This window comes from Meles meles, chromosome 5 (assembly GCF_922984935.1).
Source record: "Meles meles chromosome 5, mMelMel3.1 paternal haplotype, whole genome shotgun sequence".
NCBI classification, from domain to species: Eukaryota; Metazoa; Chordata; class Mammalia; order Carnivora; family Mustelidae; genus Meles; species Meles meles.
Window position 1 is genome coordinate 14,920,272 of NC_060070.1, and position 22,723 is coordinate 14,942,994.

A 22,723-nucleotide genomic window follows, 5' to 3' on the forward strand; every position below is an offset into this window, starting at 1 on the left:
TCTTCCACCCAGCATTTCAACAAGTGCCTTACATATATATATATATTTAGTATTTCTTAGACCAAAAAAAAAAAAAAATGAAGCAATCATGTTTTTCATACTGCTTCCCACCATGCCATTGTTCTGACCAAGACATGGCCATTTTCAGGACAACATGAATGGGAAGAACGGAGAGGATCTAGCCACTTAGCTATTCTGAGTGGGTCAGTAATCTTAGCAAACTCTCTTAGAGAGAAATCTTTGAACTATCTGCATAAACTTGAGGACTTGAATCACCCAGGGATTTTCCCCATCATTTCTTTGCTCCCTAGACACACAGGAAAATACCAGTTAACACTATAGACGGCAGCAGATGAGTCCTGTCGTTATTGATACCGAAAGATAATCTTGCGGGGTTTTTTTTTCTCCTTCAAAGGAGGCTGTGGTACAATATGAACAGTATGAGCAAGAAATGCAGCACCTCCAGGAGCTTATAGAAGGCGCCCACAGAGAAATTGAGGACAAACCTGTGGCCACCAGTAACATCCAGGAGTTGCAGGCCCAGATTTCTCGACACGAGGTAAGATGGGAATGCAGGCGCTTGCTGAGAACATGTACTCGGTTTCTAGTGAATCACAGAGGAAAGATTGCCCTGTCCCACACACAGTGTGTTCAGTCCTTGCGGAGCCTCTCGGACAGTCTTTGCTTTTTCAGCACTGTTTTTGCTGATTCTTTCTAAGACCCAAGAGCCTGAGTCTTCCCCCTTGAAGCCAAAACCTCTTTATATGTTGCTGATGACATATCTCAACGGGAACCCACCAACTGTCTCCTGCACCCAAAATTCTCACAGTCAGTTACACCGAAACATAGTCCACCCTGTACTCAGAGCCTGCTAGAAACAGCAGTGCTCAAAGTTTTGCTGCTTTGATCACCCTCTTCAAAAAGAAGAGACACTCCATGTCAAAAAATCATTTGCTCTTTCAAACGTAGGTTATTTTAGTTCCTTCCACCAAAATCAGAGTCTGGTCCATGTTGTTTGGCTGATTTCCAGATTGTGTCTGTCAGCATCTTCCCCATTTTCAAATACGCCTTCTTTTTTGTATTTATAACTTCAGTATAAACTTAGGACTTGAATACTGCTTGTGCAGACTTGGTCTCAGAGATCGTAGACCTGAGTGTCTTGGCCCATTGGTACCTGTCAGTGCATTTCTTCTGACCCGTCAATTCCTGTGTGACTCATGTTTACTCTTTCCCTTGGGGACTGGCTCACAGCATCATGAATTGGGGTAAGCAACAGGGCGGGAGAGTGTGTCTTATCTGCCAAGGGTAGATACTTAGTTTATTCTTCATCTGCTCTATTTTAACTTTGTTGTCATAAGAGCAACAAACCACATTTCCAAACCAAGTAGCATATGAGTTTCTCAGAAGATTCAGTTGTTGCCTTTGAAGGATTCAGTGTCTCACTACCTACTCTCCAAATGCAATTCTTTAATATCTTGACATGGCCAATGCATCAGTAACTTACATTTATATCTGATTTACAAAATAACATAGATAAACCTCTCGCCTACATTTACTTCTACACTGTACATGTCCTCTATGTTAACTATTCCTCTTACGCCATGGGTTAAGTGAACATATGTTATGCAAATATTTGAAACCACTGTTTATACAATTCATTACATTAGGCTATATAGTAAATTAATTTACTATCGAATGATTTTTTTTAAAGATTTTATTTATTTATTTGACAGAGAGATCACAAGTAGGCAGAGAGGCAGGCAGAGAGAGAGGTGAAGCAGGCTCCCTGCTGAGCAGAGAGCCCGATGCGGGGCTTGATCCCAGGACCCTGAGATCATGACCTGAGCCGAAGGCAGAGGCTTAACCAACCCAGGGCCACCCAGGTGCCCCTGTCGAATGATTTTTTAATGTCATTTTATAAGATCCAGAATTTTGTTCTAACAACTTTTGTATCATAGTTCAGAAAGTATGTATTTTTAAAATCTTGCCTGAAATAACAATAATTATCATTACTACAGTTTTTTGAGTTTTTTAAATAGTTTACAAGGTTGTTACATTATCTTTTATAACATCACTGTGAGGTAAGGATTTTTTTTTTTAATGATCTCCACTATACTGATAAGAAAACAGAAACTTATTTTTGTAAGTGACTTCCCAAGCTACCAAATCTAGTAACTGGTAGAAACCAGATTCTAAGCCAGTATCCGTGGCTCCAAATTCCATGATTTTTCCCCCGGCAGCAGAAACTGTCTGGGCTACCTTATTGCACAGAAGAGAAGAATGATGGTCCAGGAAAAGAAATGACTTGTCCAGCATCCCAGAGTTGGTGCTGAGCACAGTCAACTGTAGACTGTCCTCCAGGGTCCTGTTCAGTGAGCCACTCATTCTGTTTCATTTTCTCTTTCCAGTTCTAAACTTAAGTGTAGATATTTGTAAGTTTTGTCATGTGATTTAGAATGCATTTTCATAATAATAATGGCATTGTCCTGTGTGAGACTTGTGGTATGTATAAAACAAACACAGGAAGGAAAGTGCTGAATGGAGAAAGCCTGATTTATGATAACATAAGAATGGGGAAGGCTGCTTTTACCTGTATTTTCAGTCTGCTTTTAATGAAATTTCAATTTTGAGGTGGATCTATTGTATAGAAGGATAACTTTCACTCCTAAAAATAATTGATAATTTATTCATTTCTAAGAAATTCACACTTTTTCTGTAATTTTTTAAGTGTTGCCTTTAAGTTGAAAAAAATTATCCTGCCACTTTTCGATCATAGGAGAGAAAACTCAGGCTCTTTGCTTCTTACCTTACATACAAGGTCTTCTCCTGAGTTCAGGAGATTGCCTAGGAGAGGGGCAGCCACCGAACTTAGAACAGCCAAGGTGTCTGCAATTCCTACCTCTTTATGCTCATCCTTTGTAGTCATTTTCAGAAATATCCAGTAAAAATTAAAAATACATATGCTTCCTGAGAACAGAGAATACTTTAAGCCAGTGGGGCTGCATTTTAATTGAGCAGATTTAATCACTAGCCTGCAAAGTTATTATTATGATACAGATAGGTTTTATTCTTATAGAAGAAAGTTCTAAAGAGCTCTTTCTCCAAGGGAGTCATATGGGATAAGTATAAAATGCTGGGTAAATCAAAATCCTTTGTGGAGACCAGAATTTCATTGTTAATGAACAATCCAAATGAGTTTTACCCACAAGAAAGTTGAGAACTCCAGGTCAAGAGGTGGGTGTCTGTCATCAGCATAGGCACATGGCTTTGCGGGATACAGCAGTAGGGCACAGCCATCCACATAGGCAGAAAAGGGGAGGGACTAAAACTAATGCTACTTCACAAAGATTCTTCAAATCTACCCCCGTGGGGCAAGCCACTGTAAGGCTTAGTGATTTGACCTATGAAAACAGAATTCAAGGAGTCCACTGAATTGGTAGATGTTTTGCATATGTGCATGCTAATTATAATAGAGTAACCATGTAGTAGGCACTAGGCCAGATGTAGTAAAGAGCTGTTTAATCACTATTTAAAAAAAAAACCCTATTAGGTTTAATTAAGTACCTGCAGCTCTAAAAGAAGTTATGATTTCTATTTTTTAAAATTTTTGCTTTAAAAATTATTGTGCTGTAGAAGAAGTCAGGAAGACAGGCTGGGTTGTTTTTCCTTCCACTTAGTCAGTTTTGGCTGGCAGGGGTGTGTGTGTATACCTATATATACAGACACATACGTATATATACATATATACATACACACACACTCATACACGCATATGTACACGTATATACATATACACACATTATATATACACCCATCTGCTATTTTCTTTGTGAACTTCTGAGTTCAAAGCTGTGGTTTGAATGTCAGCATGTTTAAAATGATAGGATGTGCATACATTTATACATACAGGCATAGTACGTTTATATGCCTTATGATTTATGTCTATACATACTATTGTTTGAAGGACATTTAATGTTTTTGTCACAAAATGTGTTACATGCAAGCACTAAATGACAGCTTTTCAGGAAACACATGTAAAAAGAACAGAAAAGTGATACTTTGGTACTTTCAGGATTCATGTTTTGGAATACACATCTTCATTTTTGTTAAACATGTATACATCTTTTAAGTAAAATATAAATTTAATATTTGAAAATTACCATTTTAGATAATTTTTACTTAACATTTTGGATTTTTGAGAGCTACGTACTGTCCAGAATCTATTTTCAGTAAATTCTTGGTAAAAGCTTTAACACCTCTATCTCTTAAAACAATTTTTCAACAATCAATGAATTTGAAGTGAACTTCAAGTTCAAAGCTCTGGTTTGAAACATCAGAAACACCTGAGGCATGATGGAGCCCATGAGGGAGAATTTGGTGAATGTACAAAACCTTATTGCAGGAACGATCTGCATAAAAAATTAGGATTTCATATGTAATACTTAGCTTATCTACAAAAAAACAACTCCGTGGGTCACAGGAATTGACACGCAGGTTACTTTTGTGAGGGGGTCCGTAACAGATGACTGCTCAATTTGCTGCATTAAGTATAGTGAGAGCTGAGCATTGCATTTTTTGTAGTTTCAGTCATCACATGACCTAATTTCCATGGCATGAACCATCTGGCGTTTCAGATTCTTTAGGCTTTTAAAGAAAGTTGTGAGTGCCTCACGTTACATAAGTCCCCGATTGCACACGGAGCTTCGCCCGGGCGTGGACTCCCCCACCGCGGGGCACTGAGTGTCGGGCCCCTGCCATACACTGCTCTTCCCGGCCCGCGACGCGGTGGTCGGGCTGCGGGTGCGCTGCAAGCAGGCTCCGCGCTCGCACGTCCACATCCTGCCTCTCGGCCGCGGCCGCTGCTGTCGGCTGGCGCAACTCTGCGATTTCATTGGCCCGCGCTGGAGGAAGATGAACGCTACTAGTTGTGTTTCCTTTTGATGCTGCTCTGACACACGGGGTGGGGTGGGGGGGATGTTTCCCCAGGAGCTGGCTCAGAAAATCAAGGGCTACCAGGAGCAGATCGCCTCTTTGAACTCCAAGTGCAAGATGCTGACAATGAAAGCCAAGCACGCCACCATGCTGCTGACGGTGACGGAGGTGGAGGGGCTGGCGGAGGGGACGGAGGACCTGGACCGGGAGCTCCTCCCCGCGACCTCGGCCCACCCCTCGGTGGTCATGGTAAGTCGGGGCAAAGGCCGGTTGCGCTGGGAGCCGCGCGCTCCCTTCTGACTGCACCCTGGCTAGGGGCTCCAGTTTCCCTCTGCGTGGCTTCTTTTAGGGATCAGTGCTATAGCTCTTGCGGACTCGGACTGAGGAACAGCCTCCTTAACTCTCTGACTACAGTTGGGCCAAGGCCAGTTTTTGATACTGTAAACAGTGACAGTTTAAAATGATGCGATTTGCTTGAGGTGGCTGAATTATTCAATGTCCCAAAGGTTGGCCCTTCATTTGTTTATGATTTAGCAATAATACCGAGAGGCTCTGTGCTTTAAAAAATAAATCAATAAATAAAATAAAATTCCTTGGCACGGTTTTCTACTGTTCTGGAGGAGAGGAGAATCATGGTACACATATTTTTTTGTGTATGTTTTCCAAACTAAAACTCTGGCCGACTAGATATGCTTGTGTATTCTGTTACACAGATGCTTAATAAAATATAGAAGAAAAGGTACTATTAGGAAAATAAGAAAACTGAAAATCCAAAGTTTAGCTTTGAATTAAAATAAAATAGTTTCCATTAATTTCTGTTCTGCAACATTGCTTACCTATCACTTTGTATCTAAAATGCATTACTTATTTTGGTAACTATAATATTTTCCAGTGCTTTATATTTTTCCACGCATATGTGCTGTGCCTCAGGTGGTGTGTAACCATACCTGGACTCATTTGGCAAAATATTACCTCGGGTGCATTTATTTCCCTAGAATACTTAGAATTTGAGATGGCCACAAAAGACACAAGGTTTATTTTGTAGACCGTTCCCTCGCTTGGATGATTCATGATTTTTCTACTTGTTTATAAAGACACAGACATCAAGGAAAGGAAAATAATAATCAACAACACGAGTCTTTATTGTGACATGCACTCTCTTTTGCAAATGGTCCCTAGGGTCACACTCACTCGGGGACAAAACTCTTAAATATTAACACAATTTGTATGTAGATTTGACCCTAACCTTTGTTATATTATTACTTTTGTTTTGACCAGTGCCTGACCATGTCTTTTGTTAACATAGCTAACCGATGTTCATGTCCTTTGGGCTACATTTTATGTGATAGATGACTGCAGGTCGCTGTCACACTTTGCTGTCACCTGTCACTGAGGAGTCTGGGGAGGAGGGAACCAGCAGTGAAATTTCCTCTCCACCTGCCTGTCGCTCCCCTTCACCTGTGGCTAATACAGATGCTTCTGTTAACCAGGTACCACCCTTTTGGAATTCCTCTATCTCTGATCTCTGGATGGTTGCAGGACTCCATTCTCTGTTCTTAACAGACTGTGGGTATGATTCTTGGACTTTGAGGGACACACCATGAGGTGTGCAATTGCACAATCAGTGATTGTCGTCTGACAACCACCACTGGCTCAGCGCGTCAGCTCCTCTCCTGGGCTGCTAGCAGTGAGATGGGCAAAAATTAGGTCACAGAAATTATAGATGGAGAAAGCCCTGTTTTAAGGTATTACAGCTTTAGTTTCTAACAGTTGTCTGTCATGGAGTACTGCATCCTAACAGAAAAGGAAATGTTTGCGTCACCATTGTAAAATAATATGAACTCTTTGTATTTTAACATTCATTAAACATGGTTTTGCCAGTTACCAGCTCAGATTTTGAAGTCGAAAAGCTTCTGCTCACCATATGATACTTTTTCTTTATTTGCTGTCGACCAATTTATGGGGTGTCTGCCAGTGTAGACAGTGTGCTTTTTGATTATCTTAATAATCTTAGTAATTAATCATCTTAAATTTGATTTCTTATAAAGTAGAGGTAATACCTTGTGGTTATGTGGTGCACTTGGCATGTATTGTATTAAATTTAGCTTGTACTAAATTAAATATGTCCAAGAGTTTTCATGAAAACTATTGGATAGAAACAAAAAAAAATCCTTTTACAATAGCCAAAATTTTTTAATGCACATTAAGTAATACCTTTTCTTCCTTTAGCCAGAATAACTTTTAAAAAAGATTAATTATATTACTATGAAATTATTTAAGTGTTCAAAAGAGTTGAGATTTATTATTAGGAAAGAAGCATTACACAGAGCAAATGTTCTATAAGCTATATTACAAATCAATTACAATTATTTTTATTTTAAAGCAGAAGCATTTGAAATAGTACTTATATGATTAAAAAAAAAAAACCCTCCTCCCCCAAAGGAGGAAAATAAAATTGATGAAAATTTTAGATAAAACAGTTCTCTTGGTAAAAATGTATATAGCTCTAGGACGTTACCAATTTATTTATTCAGCAGACACATTCTGAGCACCTGCTTCGGATGAAGTCTTGTGCTGGGTCCCAGGTAGGTAATAAAGGAGAAGACAACAGTCCCTCTGCCCTTAAAGACCTTATAATCTAGAAAGAAAGATGGTTGTGGGATGAATAATAACAGAAGTGTTGAGAGGAAATTAAAAACAACAACAACAAAAAAAGAGAAGTTCAGACACTCTGGGGGAAACTGTTCTTCAAATTCTGATTTTAAAACACATATTATTCATTCTTTGATGCTGTGTTCTTCTCTGCGGTCACAGATGTTATTAGAATCAGAGAAGTATGGCTATAGTCAGCTGTTTATTGTATAGGAAAAAAATTACCCTATATAAGATACTTAATGTCCTTAAAATTTTTCAAACTGAACAGTAAACACTGACCTTGAGATACACTGTGGGAAGAATAGCCCTTTTCTAAGGTTGTCAGCCTCGGCGATACTTCCTGTAAAGTGTCTTTCAATGTACATGTAAAAAGACCTTATGAATGATAAAATATGCAAACGTTTTGTTATCATTACTTTAACTGTCAAACTCAATCAGATCCTAAAACTATGAGATTTTTGCTTTAAATCGATTTTGACACCCCGGGCATCAGAGAAAAACATCAGTTAAATCACATTGTTAACGTACTTTTATGTGATCCCGCAGATGAGCAAAAACTGGCTTTATGTCACAGGCGGCTTTACTCAGAGGGGGCTGGTTAAAAAGCAAATGTGTTCTGCTTGGTGTTGTTCAAACACACCAACCCTGTCATACGGCCACATGTTATTCTTCTCGTACAGTCACAGAAGTCAGAGGAAAATGAGCAAATACCCCAAATGGCCAACTAGCTTTCTCTGGAAGCTGAGAAGGACATTTAGAATCCCCGGAAGTTCTACTTTTCAGACTCAAAATACTGTACAGAATGTGCACAACTGTTTCGAGGGCAGCCAAATATAACTGCTTTATAAAATTGCAGCTGTTAAGAAAAGGTTTGGGGCTTGCTGCTTCTGCAAGTAGATCTTCATTATATAACTGATTCCTCCGCACCCCACCCCACAGTCAGCGTGTTCCGCCTCTGACAGTAGCTATTAGCTGAAATGTGGTAATGGTGTAGCTTCCTGGAGAGTGGAAATAACCGGGCAACCCCCAGGCAAATCTCCCCGCCCCTGCCCATTGGCTACGGAAGGAAAGCAGGAGTCGGGCTCCTCAGTAGGGTCAACAGAAGTCAGAGTTTGAAAAGTGCCATTTTGTACCAGGTAGAGTGCCAGACCCCGGGATAAAGGCTCAGGACGGGAGCCAGGTCTCCTGCCTGATAGCTGAAAGGACCCGCAAAGTCCCTTGGCAGGACTGTGATGGGAAGCAGTGCTCCTCAGTTCACAAAACTGTGAAAATTCAGTGTGACGTGAAGCCTGAAAGTACTCTTTAACCTGGGCTGTGTTAATGAAATAGTTTCTAGAGGTAGGCCCCCAGGAATCTACTGGATAATAACTCTCCTAAGCGACAAGAGACATGTGTCTTAAGATTGATTTCTCCCTGCCAGCTGTATGGGACTGATTCTATTTATTGAATCTATGTAGCCCTCAAATAGATACAAATTATTCATCTACAAAAGGTGATAGATATTTTCAAATGCTTTAAGAAACCTGGAATTGGGGGTGCCTGGGTGGCTCAGTTGGTTAAGCGACTGCCTTCAGCTCAGGTCATGATCCCAGAGTCCTGGGATCGAGTCCCACATCGGGCTCCCTGCTCCTTGGAGAGTCTGCTTCTCACTCTGACTTTCTCCCCTCTCATGCTCTCTCTCTCAAACAAATAAATAAAATCTTAAAAAAAAAAAAAAAAAAGAAACCTGGAATTGTCAGTCCTGTTAAATCTGCCTGAGCAATACACATACACACCCACAGTCTCTCTCTCTCTCTCTCTCTCTCACACACACACACGACAAAGTACCAGAAAAAAACAAAAAAAGAAGTTTTTAAAATAACATATTTGTTTTATTCTGGCTCTTTTAAGGGGCTTCTTTTTTTATAATAGAGTATTTAAAATTTTTACATTTAAAGCAACTTCTTGTTTTTCTTTGTGGACAGTAATAGTATTACCTTCTGTGTATGTAAGATGATAAATTTTATAAAAGCGATTTTACAGGTATGATTCATTAGGGATGCATATGCCTACCTGTTATTTGCCAGACACCCTACGACATGCTCAGAGTCAAAGACAAAAGCTCACTCTGGTCTTAAGAGAGCTCACAGTCTGTGTGGGAGCAGGCGAGTAATCACAGTAGCAGGGGACAAGAGCCATGACAGTGGGAAAACTGCATGGTGAGGGTGTTCTTGGAGCAAGCACCTGACCGGAAGTTCAGGGGCGGATCAACGATGGCACCTGGAGCTTTAGGAAAGGAGTACAAGTTAGGCAGCTGGTGTGCACTAGAATGACGTGAAGTTTTTCAGACAGAGGGAAGGACCTATAGAAGGTCCTTCGGAAGACAGCCCATCAAGACAACTGCAAATAGTATCAGTGTAATTAGAGAACCAGATTTGGAGGAGGAGGGAGAGGGGGAAAAAGAGACTGGGGGGACTGAAGGAAACACGTCATGAAGGACAGGACCGTGAAAGCCACACACCAAACATTGAACTTTATCCAGAAGCTCATAGTTAACCGTAGAGGGAATTTAACTAGGAGCTATGTGCAGAAGTCGGTTTTAGAACAGATCATCCTGGATCAGTGTGGACAATAGAATAGAGCCAGAGAAGCTGGTGAGGGACAGAAGTTGCACACTCTGATGCCTGCCTGGGCCAGGACTGGTGATGTTCATGAGAGAAACAGGTCGGGGGGTGAAGGAGACCTGAATAGCACCTCTGTTCATACACCAGGCAGCCTCTCCTCCGTTAGAACTACTGTAACCACGTGGAAAGGGCTGTGAATCTTGATTCTTATAAAGTTTCCCTAATTTGATGATATTTTCAACAATTTAATACACTGCATAAGCCAAGCTAAATGTATGCAGGCCAAAGGTAGCCTGCAGGCTGCCAGTTTGTGCCTGAGAATTAGGAAGTTGTTGCTCTAATGAGAACCTAAACCAGTGCCGTGGCGAGGGTATGTGTCAACAGAGTTCATCCTAAATAAGCAGTGGATGGGAAAGGAAAGAAGAAATAGAGAATTTATCCCAAGGTCAGAGCTTTGGTGAATAGAAGTTCCATTTATTGAAAGGTGGATAAAATATTATTTTTTCTCCTAAATTCAGTTCTCATCCTGGATTTTTTTTTGAAATGTCTAGTTTGAAGAGTATGTAGGATGTAAATGTACAAATGAGTATGTGAGAATGGAGCTTGTAAATAGCCAATATTTCAGAGTGAGGGGAAGAGACAAACTACACGAGAGAAAGCCTGAGTGACCAGAGCTAGAAGGAGGACAGATTCAAGGGAAAGCGTTTCCAGAAGGGGATGGGCAGAAGTGTTGAATGCTTCTGAAAGGCCAGGCAGAAGGAGAGCTGAAAATAATGTTTGTTTCATAGTAAAAGAGTCATTAGGATCGAAGCTCAATCAACCGGATATTTAGAAGTGGATTGAGGGTGAGAAAGTGAACATTATCAAACGTAAACTACTATTTGCAGAAGTTGAATTATCAAGTGAAAGGGAGAAAAGGAAGAAGTGGTATCATGACTGTGTGTTCACGTGTGATGACCCATAACGTTAGGATTTATGGACTTTTCTATTATGTGGTATCCTATAAGAAAAATACCCTAAAAAGATGTCTTTAGACCAAAAATATTGACTCTATTTATATATTGGAGAAAAAGTCAATAGAGAGAGAAGAGGAGGATATTAATGGACGAAGGTCCTTAAAAAAGCGAAGGTGGCTGGGATTCTGGAAGTAGGTGGGACGATTACCCTTAAGCAAGGAAACTGGCAAGTGTAAGATAATGGTGAGTCTGAAAATAGACAGGTTTTTGAAAAGTTGAGAAGTTTCAGGATGATCTCAGTGGTTTCAGCTATGTGTCTGTGCGTGTGTGGAGTGTGTGTGTATGGGTGTGAGCATGCGTACACATGCACCCTGGAAAGTAAAATTGGATCGAGTCCTGCTTGGGATTTTCCAGGTGGGTAAAGCAGAGTTTAAGGGGAGAAGGAAGCAAAGCTGTTGGTGAGGGAAGGGCTTAAGTAACTTTAGACATAGCTGTAGGTGCACATGGGGTGAACCAGTTCAGTGATGACAGGGTGTCATGTTCCAGAGTGCGGAGGGCGGAAGTGGGGTGAGAGTAGGGAAGCATGAACGGGGATGAGCCGAGCAAAGACTTGAGAATAGCAAGGGAATAGCAAGGTGATCTACGCAGGATGGTGACCGGACAACCGATGAGGAACCCGTCTCCACATTCCAATGTCATCAGTTAAGGTTGGGGACTTACCCGTAAGTCTCAACACCACCACCAACAAAATAGAGAGACGGTCTCCTGGCCTCTCAAATATGGCTTCATTTAATCCTCTGAACTTCCCAGGGCTGCACAGATGAGGAACCAAATCGTGAGATGCGAATTTCTCCAATTACAGAGCTACTTAGGAGGAGAATTTCCACTGGAATCTCGGTTGCCCTGACTCCTGGGGTGACAGACTCCTGTCGGAACTCCTCCTACTACACAATCCTGCTTTTGTCCTTGTACAGACCGCCAAACGCCAGGCCCCTTCCTGCTATTAACTTTGGTTTTTCTAGTGGCTGGGACCTTCTTAAGACATTACTATCCTTAAGGCTCAGGTATTTTAAGTTCATATGCATAGTTCTCTTCAGTATAATTATAAAAGTAGTGAACTTTATAATACAAATTCCCAGAATGTAAGCATTACTCCCCAATTCAATTTCTGTTAATTCGCAAGCATAGAAACAATTGAGAACAGATGAATTTACGTGTCTTGATAGAGTAGATTCCATTATGAATACTATAAAATATGTAATGTTACTTATATCCCAAGAAACTAATAAAAATGCAGAAGTTTGTTTTTCATCATTTAAATTGATTATTTCTAGTGTACTTCCAGGAATTGCTTAGAAGGAATCCCTTTTATTATTTGTTTCTTACAGTAATTTTCACTTCTAAGCCATTACATTTTCCTTTATTTAATATTAAAATATTTTAATTAATTCCTGTGACTAATGGACTCACGAATACTGAAAGTCTGGCTGTATCTTAAAAATGATGTACAGATTTATTTAAATCAGGTGCTTCTTAAATTCAATTAACATAATATATTACTGGTTTCGCAGGTGGAGGTCAGTGGTTCATCAGTCTTCTATATGAATTTAAATAGAAAGATAAATTTTTAAAAATAAATAAAGTACTTTTTAAAATTAGGTAGAACTTTAATCAATACATGAAACAACATTTTGGGAAATAAGATAATTTAGATTCTCTTTTTTTGCTCTACTAGTTAATCAAGCTTTAAACATGTATTCCACTCAAATCATTTGTATCTTCATTTTACCAAACAAAAACTAAGAATGAGTTTTGCCAACCTGAAATAGTGGCAAATGTGTTCATTTTTTAATAGAAGCCAAAATTCAAAGGAAACTGTAATGTGCTTGGATATGATCTTTAGATTCTAATTTAGCTTCTTTAAATTCTACTAGCTTCTATAGTTTATAGCCCCCTGGGACGGAGGGGGTCCTGAACCTTTCCTTCACGTTGACAGAGAGTGCCCTGAGCATGTGAGCTCTGTCTTTCTCTGAGTCCGACACTGGGCTTTGTCCCCATAGGACATTGCTTATTACCAAGCTCTGTCTCCTGAGAGGTTGCAGACCGACGCCGCGAGGATCCACCCCAGCTCGCTGCCACCTCAGGAGTTCTACGAACCAGGGCTGGAACCCTCTGCTACGGCCAAACTGGATGATTTGCAGCGTTCTTGGGAAACCTTAAAAAATGTGGTAAGTCTCTGAAACGTGGAATTAAGTCGGCCAGACACGGATTACCTTAGCGATTGTCTTACGCAACACGTGCAGCGAGTTTATACACTGGGTGCACCGTTAAATACCCTCTGTTGGGCCACAGAGGTAAGAAAGTCATATGAGGAAAGAAATGTCATAATCACGAAGATAAGGGGCTAGGAAACATTGGGTAACGTCCTGTTCTTCTCCAGATCAGTGAAAAGCAGCGCAGTCTCTATGAGGCTCTGGAACGTCAGCAGAAGTACCAGGACTCCCTCCAGTCCATCTCCACAAAGATGGAGGCCATCGAGATGAAGCTCAGTGAGAGTCTGGAGCCCGGCAGGAGCCCGGAGAGCCAGATGGCTGAACATCAGGTAATAACAGCAATGACTTCAGCTTCCTGCACGATTAAGTAGGTGCCCTCTCGTCACTGACTGATCAGCCGGCCAAGCGACCAAGCATGTGTTTGGGAGAGCGGACCGACTTCTTCTTCTTCTTCTTCTTCTTCTTCTTCTTCTTCTTCTTCTTCTTCTTCTTCTTCTTCTTCTTTTTAATATCAGTTCTTACAGAGTAAACAAGATTCCAAATGGTGGTTGTTTCCACCACTGCTTCAGGGAGGGATCTACGGGGGGAAGATAGAAATTCAGACCTCGAACTTAATGAAAGAAAGCTGCCTGCATTAGTATTGCTTCTTCACTTCCATCACACAGAGCGCCTTTCCTACTAGGCGCCAAATTATTTTATTGTTGTTGTGAGCTGTTGTTGTAGGAATAGAATGTACCCCACGGCCCCCTTCTTTGGTTATTGTTGTTTTTAAGAAATTTAGCCAGTGTGTGCCTAGCAGCTTCCCAGTATCACTAGAGCATAATTCTCAGGCTTACGTGAACAAAGAAGCAGTTGAAGAATAGGGTTATACCTATATTCAAAGTTATACCCTTAGGGTTGTCCCTGACTTGAATCATTATTTAAAAGTTCTATAAACTAGGCAAAACTGCGGCTTTACATGAGAAACCGAGATGATTACATTAACCCAACTCCGAAAGATGTTAAAAATGCATCAATTTAAAATGCATGCGAAGAAAGTGCAAATGTTAAAATCTAGTTAATGCTTCAGCAACACGATCGAGTGTGCTGTTAATGCACAATCAGGTGTGATGGGAGCCCAGGGTGCTGAGGTGGTCACCTAAATACGCACCCACACTGATGGGGGAAACACTACCGACCCCAAGCACAAAGAAGGAGCATGTGATGACCCTATAAAAGGCAGAGGAAAAGAAAGGTATTTTTAGATGCAAATGAAGTGTTGTAAGAGCATGACATGATATGTGTGTTTGTCAAGTAGTGGGACATTTATGAGCTTTAAGAGTGAAACTCTGTGCTTTGTTTTTGGAATCCAGGATATCCTTGTAATATACTAGTTGTTCCTATGTATAGTCTACAATAAGATTTCATTCTTTTACAGTATAGGACCTTACAGTATAACACAAAAATGAGGACATTTCATCTAGAGACAACCTATTGAGAAATAGTAGTTTCAGGTTTTTGACACTCTGATAACTTCTTACGATAGGGACCAAAGTGTATACCACCCATTTTTAAGCCTTATTTGGATAAAACCGCCTTCTGTGGTGCTTTCTGCTGCTTTCTGCTGCCCCAAGGTCATCCATAGTGGGTCTGGTTTGGGGAGGGTGCTATAAAAACAGAAAATTAAAGGCCATCTCTCTTTACCTGGTTAAACCAAACATGAGGATAAGCAGGGACTTAGGTGATGATTACAGTGAAATTTTCTCCCAAGTGCCACTGTCCTCTTTGATATGGTAGCTGCCACCACTTCATTGTTATCTGAGGTATTGTTTGTGTCATACCAGGGTGCTCACTAGGGTTCTCTCTGCTTCCCTGCCCTCCTCACCAGCCCTATGCTTGGAGGGGGGAAGATAACTCACCTCCATCTGGTTTGTTTCCTCTTAACACTCACAAGGAATTTGGTATAAATTATCCCCAGGATGCATTAAAGGGAGTTTGAGCATTACTAACCCAGATTATCAGAACCAGGGGTTCCAGGGAGGGTTGACATAGTTCGACTCCCTTAACGCTCAGGGTCATCTCTGCCTTTGTTCAAAACCCATCACTCTAGTGTCCCAGGTGACTGACCACAGCTTCACTAGATCCCCCCAGGATTTAGGAACTGCATGACAACAGGATCCCGCTAGTCTGCCCTGACATTTCAGAGTTCCTAATGGGAAATGCAAATTAGCTCCCAATTAGGACTACCGCCCCCTGTGTGGCTGGCATTGGTGTGAAAACATGCATGAGCAGTGTAGAACACAATTATTATTTTATTCAAGGGATTTAATGGAGAAAACTCAAAATTGCATGTTAATGCTAAGTATTAAATATTAGAAATCAATCTGAGTTTTCCTGTAATTAACGCCAACCACTTGACTTTCTGTATCTTTCTAAATTGGGAATGGTAATGTGTACAATGTTAACAGTGAGGAGATGTAGCTAATTTCATGATGATTACACATCATCTGAACTTAATAGTTATATTAATGCTCTAATAGGAGGCAAAGAAAATATAAATAATGTAATGTTTTTCATATGATCACAAATCTAAAATTTTCCATCTGACCTACTTTTACCATCTGTACCTATGTTCTACAAATTCTGGGACAGAGCTGCCCACGTGAAAAGCTAATGGTATCACAAAGTCTAAATTAGTTCTTAGCTTCTGGAAGGCATTTTAAAAAATTTCAAGAACTGTTGTAGAATTACTATTTCTAAGTTCCAGCTGAATGTGGGTGAGGAAGTCAGGTATGCTTTTTATATTTTCTAAAAATTAATAGAAACACTTGTTATTTCTTTCCCAACTCTCTCGGAAGTATTGATGTTTCTTTAAAGAATCCCTACGTTTTTTCTCTAAACATTTGTTTAAATCTGCTGAATTTGGGTGGAGTGCCGTGTCTTTCCTGTTATCTTCTCCAAATTGTATGGTAGATCTAATTTTAAGACATCCCTACAGTTCATAAGCTGACTTGTGGCCGTTCTAAGTGATAAGGCTTTCTTTGATAGGGACCTTCATGGTCGTGGACAGTTCATGCTTTGTGGGTGTGTGTTTTCTTTGCCACATTAAGCTTTGAGATGGGTAGTAAGCAGAGCTCTGAGGTCATTTCTTTTTTTTTTTTTTTTTAAGATTTTATTTATTTATTTGACAGAGAGAGATCACAAGTAGGCAGACAGGCAGGCAGAGAGAGAGAGAGAAGAGGAAGCAGGCTCCCCGCTGAGCAGAGAGTCTGATGTGGGACTCGATCCCAGGACCCTGAGATCATGACCTGAGCTGAAGGCAGAGGCTTTAACCCACTGAGCCACCCAGGCGCCCCTCTGAGGTCATTTCTTTTCGTTTTTGCTTTTTCAGTATACATGACAACTCAGAGTTTGAAATGAGCTGTGCATAGTTCTGAAAGTCACGATAAAATTCACGTTTACCTTTGGTGTTAAACCAAACATGAACTTCATGTTCTCCGCAAAGTGAGTCATTTTAGAGAAGCCCAAGGTACTTCTCTAAAGCACAGAAGTGTCATACACATATCCTCTTTGTAAAAACAAGTCTGAAACCGAAAGATGTGCATTTCTTCTCCTTCTCTTAGTCTTAAGTTGGATGTCGTAAGGGAACAGCTGGCCACCAGCTAAGACAGAGTTATGGATCTTTTTGTTGAAATTCTCAAATCACATAAAATTGACCACTTTTTAGTGTGCAGTCAGTGGCATTTAATACTTTCACAATGTCATTCAACCACCCCCTCTATGTGATTTCAAAACATTTTGCCTCAGAAGAAAACCCCATCTCCAATAAGCTTGGCTGCTGGACCTCAAAGTTTAAAACTATAGCGCCTGGGTGGCTCAGTGGGTTAAAGCCTCTGCCTTCGGCTCGGGTCATGATCCCAGGGTCCTGGGATCGAGCCCCGCATCGGGCTCTCTGCTGAGCAGGGAGCCTGCTTTCCCCTCTCTCTCTGCCTGCCTGTCTGCCTACTTGTGATCTCTCTCTGTCAAATAAATAAAATAAAAAAATCTAAAAAAAAAAAACAAAACAAAAAAACTATAGCTACCTTCTGAAAACATTCACTCTCCCTTGAGAGTAAACTGAAACACTAATGGGCGAGGCTTGACCCTAACAGATGAAAACCAGCCATTCCAGGATTCCTAAATCACTTATTCCTCACTACACACCATCCGGAGAGCTGTTTTAGAACATTTAGAACATTGTGAGCCTGAAAAAGAAGCTGGTGACCTCACTGTACACTGGCTGGTCAGTTCTACTGAGATTCAAGGAGGTGGCTTTTTTTCTTCCTGGTTGCTTCATGATTCAGATACCTCTTTTATCTGTTGTAAGTTAGAATTAAGTCAGCTAGATGTGTGGAGCACCTACTATGTGCACAGCTGAAAAAAAAACACACTTTCTCATTAATATATGATTTAAATGTGTGCTTTTAGGGGTGAATCACCAACACATTGTACAAAAAAGCAATGGGATTGTGGGTTACAGAGATAGGAATTAGAAAAAAGGAAATTCAGGTCTTTTGGGAGGCACAGATCTTAAAAATGTATAGTGGCAACAGGAGTGGGTAGGAGGCACTATAAATATAAACACATGTGAAGAAAGGCACAGAGTAGAGAATGGGAATGAACATGGTAATAAGATAGTGAGGGACTCTCCTTGCTCGCACAGGGGTTCAGCACACACAAAAAAAGACATAATGGGGTCAGTCTAGTTATGGAGAAGCCTTTAAAAGAGACCAAATAATATGAATTTTATGTATTTGATAATAACCAAGAAATGGTTATGAATTAGTGGAAAATAATTTACTGAAGAAAAAGCATTTCAAAGTATAACAAACAAGGCCAGTCTTTAAATCCATTACAATCTCATTAATACATTCCGGCAAGTTCTTTGGTAGAGATTGTCAAGCTAACTTTAAAATATTTTGCAACAGACACCTGAGTGGCTCAGTTGGTTAAGTGTCTGCCTTTGGCTCAGGTCATGAAACGGGGCTCTGGGATGAGCCCTGTGTTGGATTCCCTGCTGAGCAGGGAGTCTGCTTCTCCCTCTGGCTCTCCTGCTCACTCTCGCTTGATCTCTCTGTCTCTCAAATAAATAAGTAAATAAAATCTTTTTAAAATTAAAAAAAAATATTTTGCTAATGTATAAAAAATATATTGCAAATGAAAAGGGTCAAAAATAGCCAAGACAACTGAAAAGAAAATGAATAAGGTTGATGGATGGATCCTACCAGAGAGTGGGACTTACAAAGCAATAGTAGTTATGACAGTGTGGCATTGACACAAATAGCCCAACTGAGTCAATGGAACAGGATTAGAAGCCACAAGTGCACGGACACCTACAAAGACACTTGGTTTATGTCAAATATTATACTTAAAAACAGTGGGTGAAAAACAGTACTTTGAATAAGTCATCCAGGGTCAATTGGATATCTGTATTAAAAAAAAAAAAATTGACCCCTGCCTTCCCTGGACACAAAAACTAAGTTTGTGTATATTGTAGATCTAAATATGAAGGTTAAAAAAAAAGTTTTGAAACAGAACTTCTCAAACTATCTGTAGTACTTAATTTTTGAAATTTCTGACCCATCAGACCAGTATTTTAGCAAAATAAAGTAAGATACTGCTTGGGCATGTCAATGTCAAGTTGCTTTAAAAATTTCTTGACATCTGCAGTCTCTCAATCTTGTCATGAAGTGATAACAAGCATTGTGCGAACTGATATATTTCATGGGCCATACTGTATTTAAAATATCATCTTCTAGAGGAGGACAGGGAGAAATACATTCATGAGCTTGGGTAGGCAAAGATCTCTTAAATAGGACACCAAATCTAACCCTAACTTTTCTAGTGAAGGAAAATGCTGATATATTCTATGATGATAAAATTAAGAACTTTATTTTATTGAAAGGCAGCAGGAGGGAAGTCATTCCCATTAAGGGACAACTATGTCACAAAGTGGGAGCAGATATTTGCAATACACAGAACCAAAAGGGACATTCCTAGGACTCCACAAGCCCTTTTGACCTCCTCTCTGTTACGACCTACCTCCTCCCCAAAGATCACCACGGTGACCTGTAAAAATCACAGACGACTTTTGTCTGTTTTTGAGCTTTATAAAAACGGAATCACGCCTGAGGTACTGTTCTGTGTCTGGCTTCTTTCCCTCCCTGTCATGATGATGGAAGTTGCTTACGCCGCGTGTGCAAAGGGCTGGTTACTGTCACCTCTGTATGGTTCGTCACTGTCACCTGCTTTGCGGATCTTCTCCACCGAAGCCTTTCAGAGGGTTCATAGCAGTATCTCACTGTAGTTATAATTTGCATTTCCCTGATCACTAACGAGATTGAGCACTCTTCCCTCTGCTTCTTGGCCATCTGGATATCCTCTTTTGGGACCGCCTGCTAAAAATCTTTGGTCCGCTGGAGTCCTTCCTTGTCTTTTCTTACTGATGTGTCAAGTGGTTTCTATATTTTGGATAGGAGTGCCTGTGTTCCTTTTGGTTTCTTGATCTGAGTGGCGGGACATGGGTTGTGAAAATGTACGGACCTATACTTAGGAGTCTGTGCACTTCTCTAGATGCATAGAACAACTTCAGTGTAAATATCTAAAAAATCAATTGAGTGTGATGACACTTGAGAGTAGGAGAAGAGAAGGTTTTTTTGTTGTTTGGCTTTTTAGTATTTGTTGAGAGCCTACTCTGAGGAGGCACTGGGCTTACCCTGAAGCCCACAGTCGGTGGCCGAGCTGTGACCATACAAGTACGGGGACGTTAGCAACTATGAAATATTAGTAAATAGGAAGCCTGGGGTAGTACCTGTTTTTTTCTAACACACCATTCAAGTCCGAAACAAGAATTTCTCCTGTCAAGATCCCAGTCAAAGAGCAAGTCATAACATATCAAAAGCCGAGAAATAAAAACCATGTATAGAATCGTGATGGATGTGAATAAAGGAATCAACGTACTATTTCCCCAAAAGAGCTGGAGGTCCTAGAGTGAGTACAGGAGGCAGGGACATCATGAGCAGGTACCTGGATGGTACCAGGACGGGCATAGCGAGATGTACCAGTAGGGCAAGGAGTCTGGCTCTTCCTTTACAGGCAAGAAGCCTAAGTATTCTAAAGCAGGGGAGCGAAAGGCTCTGATTACCTTTTTAAAAGCTCACTCTGACTGCTTTGTGCAGAGTCACGGGAGAGGCCAGGTAAGCTCGTAAGCAGGAAAGCCAACCAGTAGAGCATTAGAGCAATTCAGTAAGAGAGCTGGCTCTGACCTGGGGTGGGGCCTAGGAGACCTGCCCGATACATTGGGCGGAGCTGGTGTTGCACTGGATGTGGCGAGGGAAGGAGGGGGCTGTGAAGAGAGCCTCCCAGGTCCTGAGCTTGAACAATGCTAAAATGTTACCTTCCACTGAGATGAGGAAGCCCGAGGAGGAAGCAGGCTTTCTATGGATCACACTGGAGATACCAGGAAATGTGTATGTTGAGTAGAAAGCCTAAAATTTAGGAGAGATGTCTGGGTAAGCGATACATCCATTGAGCATTCAGTATTAGAAAGCATTTGAAGCCTCAAGAATGGACAGGAGAGGGGCGCCTGGGTGGCACAGTGGGTTAAAGCCTCTGCCTTCGGCTCAGATCATGATCCCAGGGTCCTGGGATCGAGCCCCACATCAGGCTCTCTGCTCAGCGGGAAGCCTGTTTCCTCCTCTCTCTCTCTCTCTCTCTCTGCCTGCCTCTCTGCCTGCTTGTGATCTCTGTCAAATAAATAAATAAAATCTTTAAAAAAAAAAAAAAAAGAATGGACAGGAGACAACCAGGAAAGGGTGAGGACATAGAAACAGGGCACGGATCTCCCTGGTCTAGTGTCGTGTGAGCTTTGGGTTAAACCACGGTGTCATGTCAGACTTGGGGAAATTGGGAGTGGGCGAAAATCACGTAGAGAAAGAAAATAGTGAATTCTGTTTTCAACACAGAATCATAGACTCAGACTGAGCATGACCCCTCTCCTTGGACTAAAGTGAGCCTAACTGAATGTCAGAAGGACGAATTAACGGACTCAGATCGGTTTTGAAGTCAGAAACATCTGGCATTCATTCTGGTACTTTCATTACAGAGCTTTAGTTAATGGGACCCGCTTGCTGGTTAGACGACTTGCCCGCGAACTATCTTCGCTCATCTCAGGGTGAGACTCCGCTAGGGATGTGATTCCTCAGACCCAAAAAAATACATACCGCCGTGTGATTGCACAGTCTTCTCCACAGGCCTTGATGGACGAGATCCTCATGCTTCAGGATGAGATCAGCGCGCTCCAGTCATCGCTCGCGGAGGAGCTGGTGTCCGAGTCCCCTGAGTCCGACCCCGCAGAACAGCTGGCCCTACAGTCCACGCTCACCGTCCTGGCCGAGCGCATGTCCACCATCAAGATGAAGGCCTCAGGGAAGCGACAGCTTTTGGAGGTAACTTACGAGTGACTCGGAAGGTGCCGCTCACGTCTAAGTTCACTCCCCAACTTGTGTTGACAAGCATGCGGGTTGTTTATGTGATCCACATTTTTATGGTTTCCCACTCAGAAGAAGCTGGTATTGTGTGTGTCTCAAGGAGAGTCTCGTGAATAGAGCGCTGAGTCAGTGTGTAGCCATGAATGTGTCTTTTCACCACTTTCTGACTCATTTCAGCATGAAAAATTGAGAATGTGGAAAAGCAAAACTTGGTGAGCCTTGGGAAGGATAATTGTGAAAGGTTTGCATAATGGTTTGTTCTGTTTAAATAAGCGCATTTTATGACTAGTATTACTAATACTCCAAAGAGTAAATCTTTAGTCATCCTTAACCAATTTGAGTGCATTAGTTCATGAATATAGTTTTGCAATTCTGGTTCTCATGTTCCTTAACTTTAACATTATTTAATAGATAAATTTTGGTGACAGTAACATAGGTTACAAAATAAGTTATTTTGCTTTTTCTTTGTTTTCTTATAATTCCTGGCCCTAAACATAAATGATGTTCATATCATTGCTTCTATAAATTTGATTAGACTGGAGATCTCTTTTATTTTTTATTTTTTGAAGATTTTATTTATTTGACAGAGAGGGAACACAAGCAGGGGGAGAGGGAAAGGGAGAAGCAGGCTTCCTGCTGAGCAGAGAGCCCGACACAGGCCTCAATTCCAAGACCCTGGGATCATGACCTGAGCCAAAGGCAAATACTTAACCAACTGAGCCACCCAGGCACCCCTAGACTGGGGACCTCTTAAGGATCTTTTGAGCGTCTCTCTCCTGGTGTCTCTAGGGTGAAGC

The 22,723-nt window shown here is 41.1% G+C and overlaps 1 protein-coding gene across 12 annotated transcripts in view; it reads left to right on the forward strand.

The window, feature by feature from the left end:
- Positions 1 to 22,723, forward strand: part of SYNE1 (spectrin repeat containing nuclear envelope protein 1) — a 469,526-nt gene that overhangs the window by 297,786 nt on the left and 149,017 nt on the right. For 11 of the 12 annotated variants that reach the window (XM_046005239.1, XM_046005240.1, XM_046005229.1 and 8 more), the window contains 6 exons: positions 416 to 559; positions 4,987 to 5,181; positions 6,282 to 6,422; positions 13,207 to 13,374; positions 13,587 to 13,748; positions 21,690 to 21,884. In XM_046005239.1, the coding sequence (XP_045861195.1) occupies positions 416 to 559; positions 4,987 to 5,181; positions 6,282 to 6,422; positions 13,207 to 13,374; positions 13,587 to 13,748; positions 21,690 to 21,884 (1,005 nt within the window). The remainder of the gene's footprint in view (positions 1 to 415; positions 560 to 4,986; positions 5,182 to 6,281; positions 6,423 to 13,206; positions 13,375 to 13,586; positions 13,749 to 21,689; positions 21,885 to 22,723) is intronic. The other variant, XM_046005238.1, reaches the window with a different exon arrangement.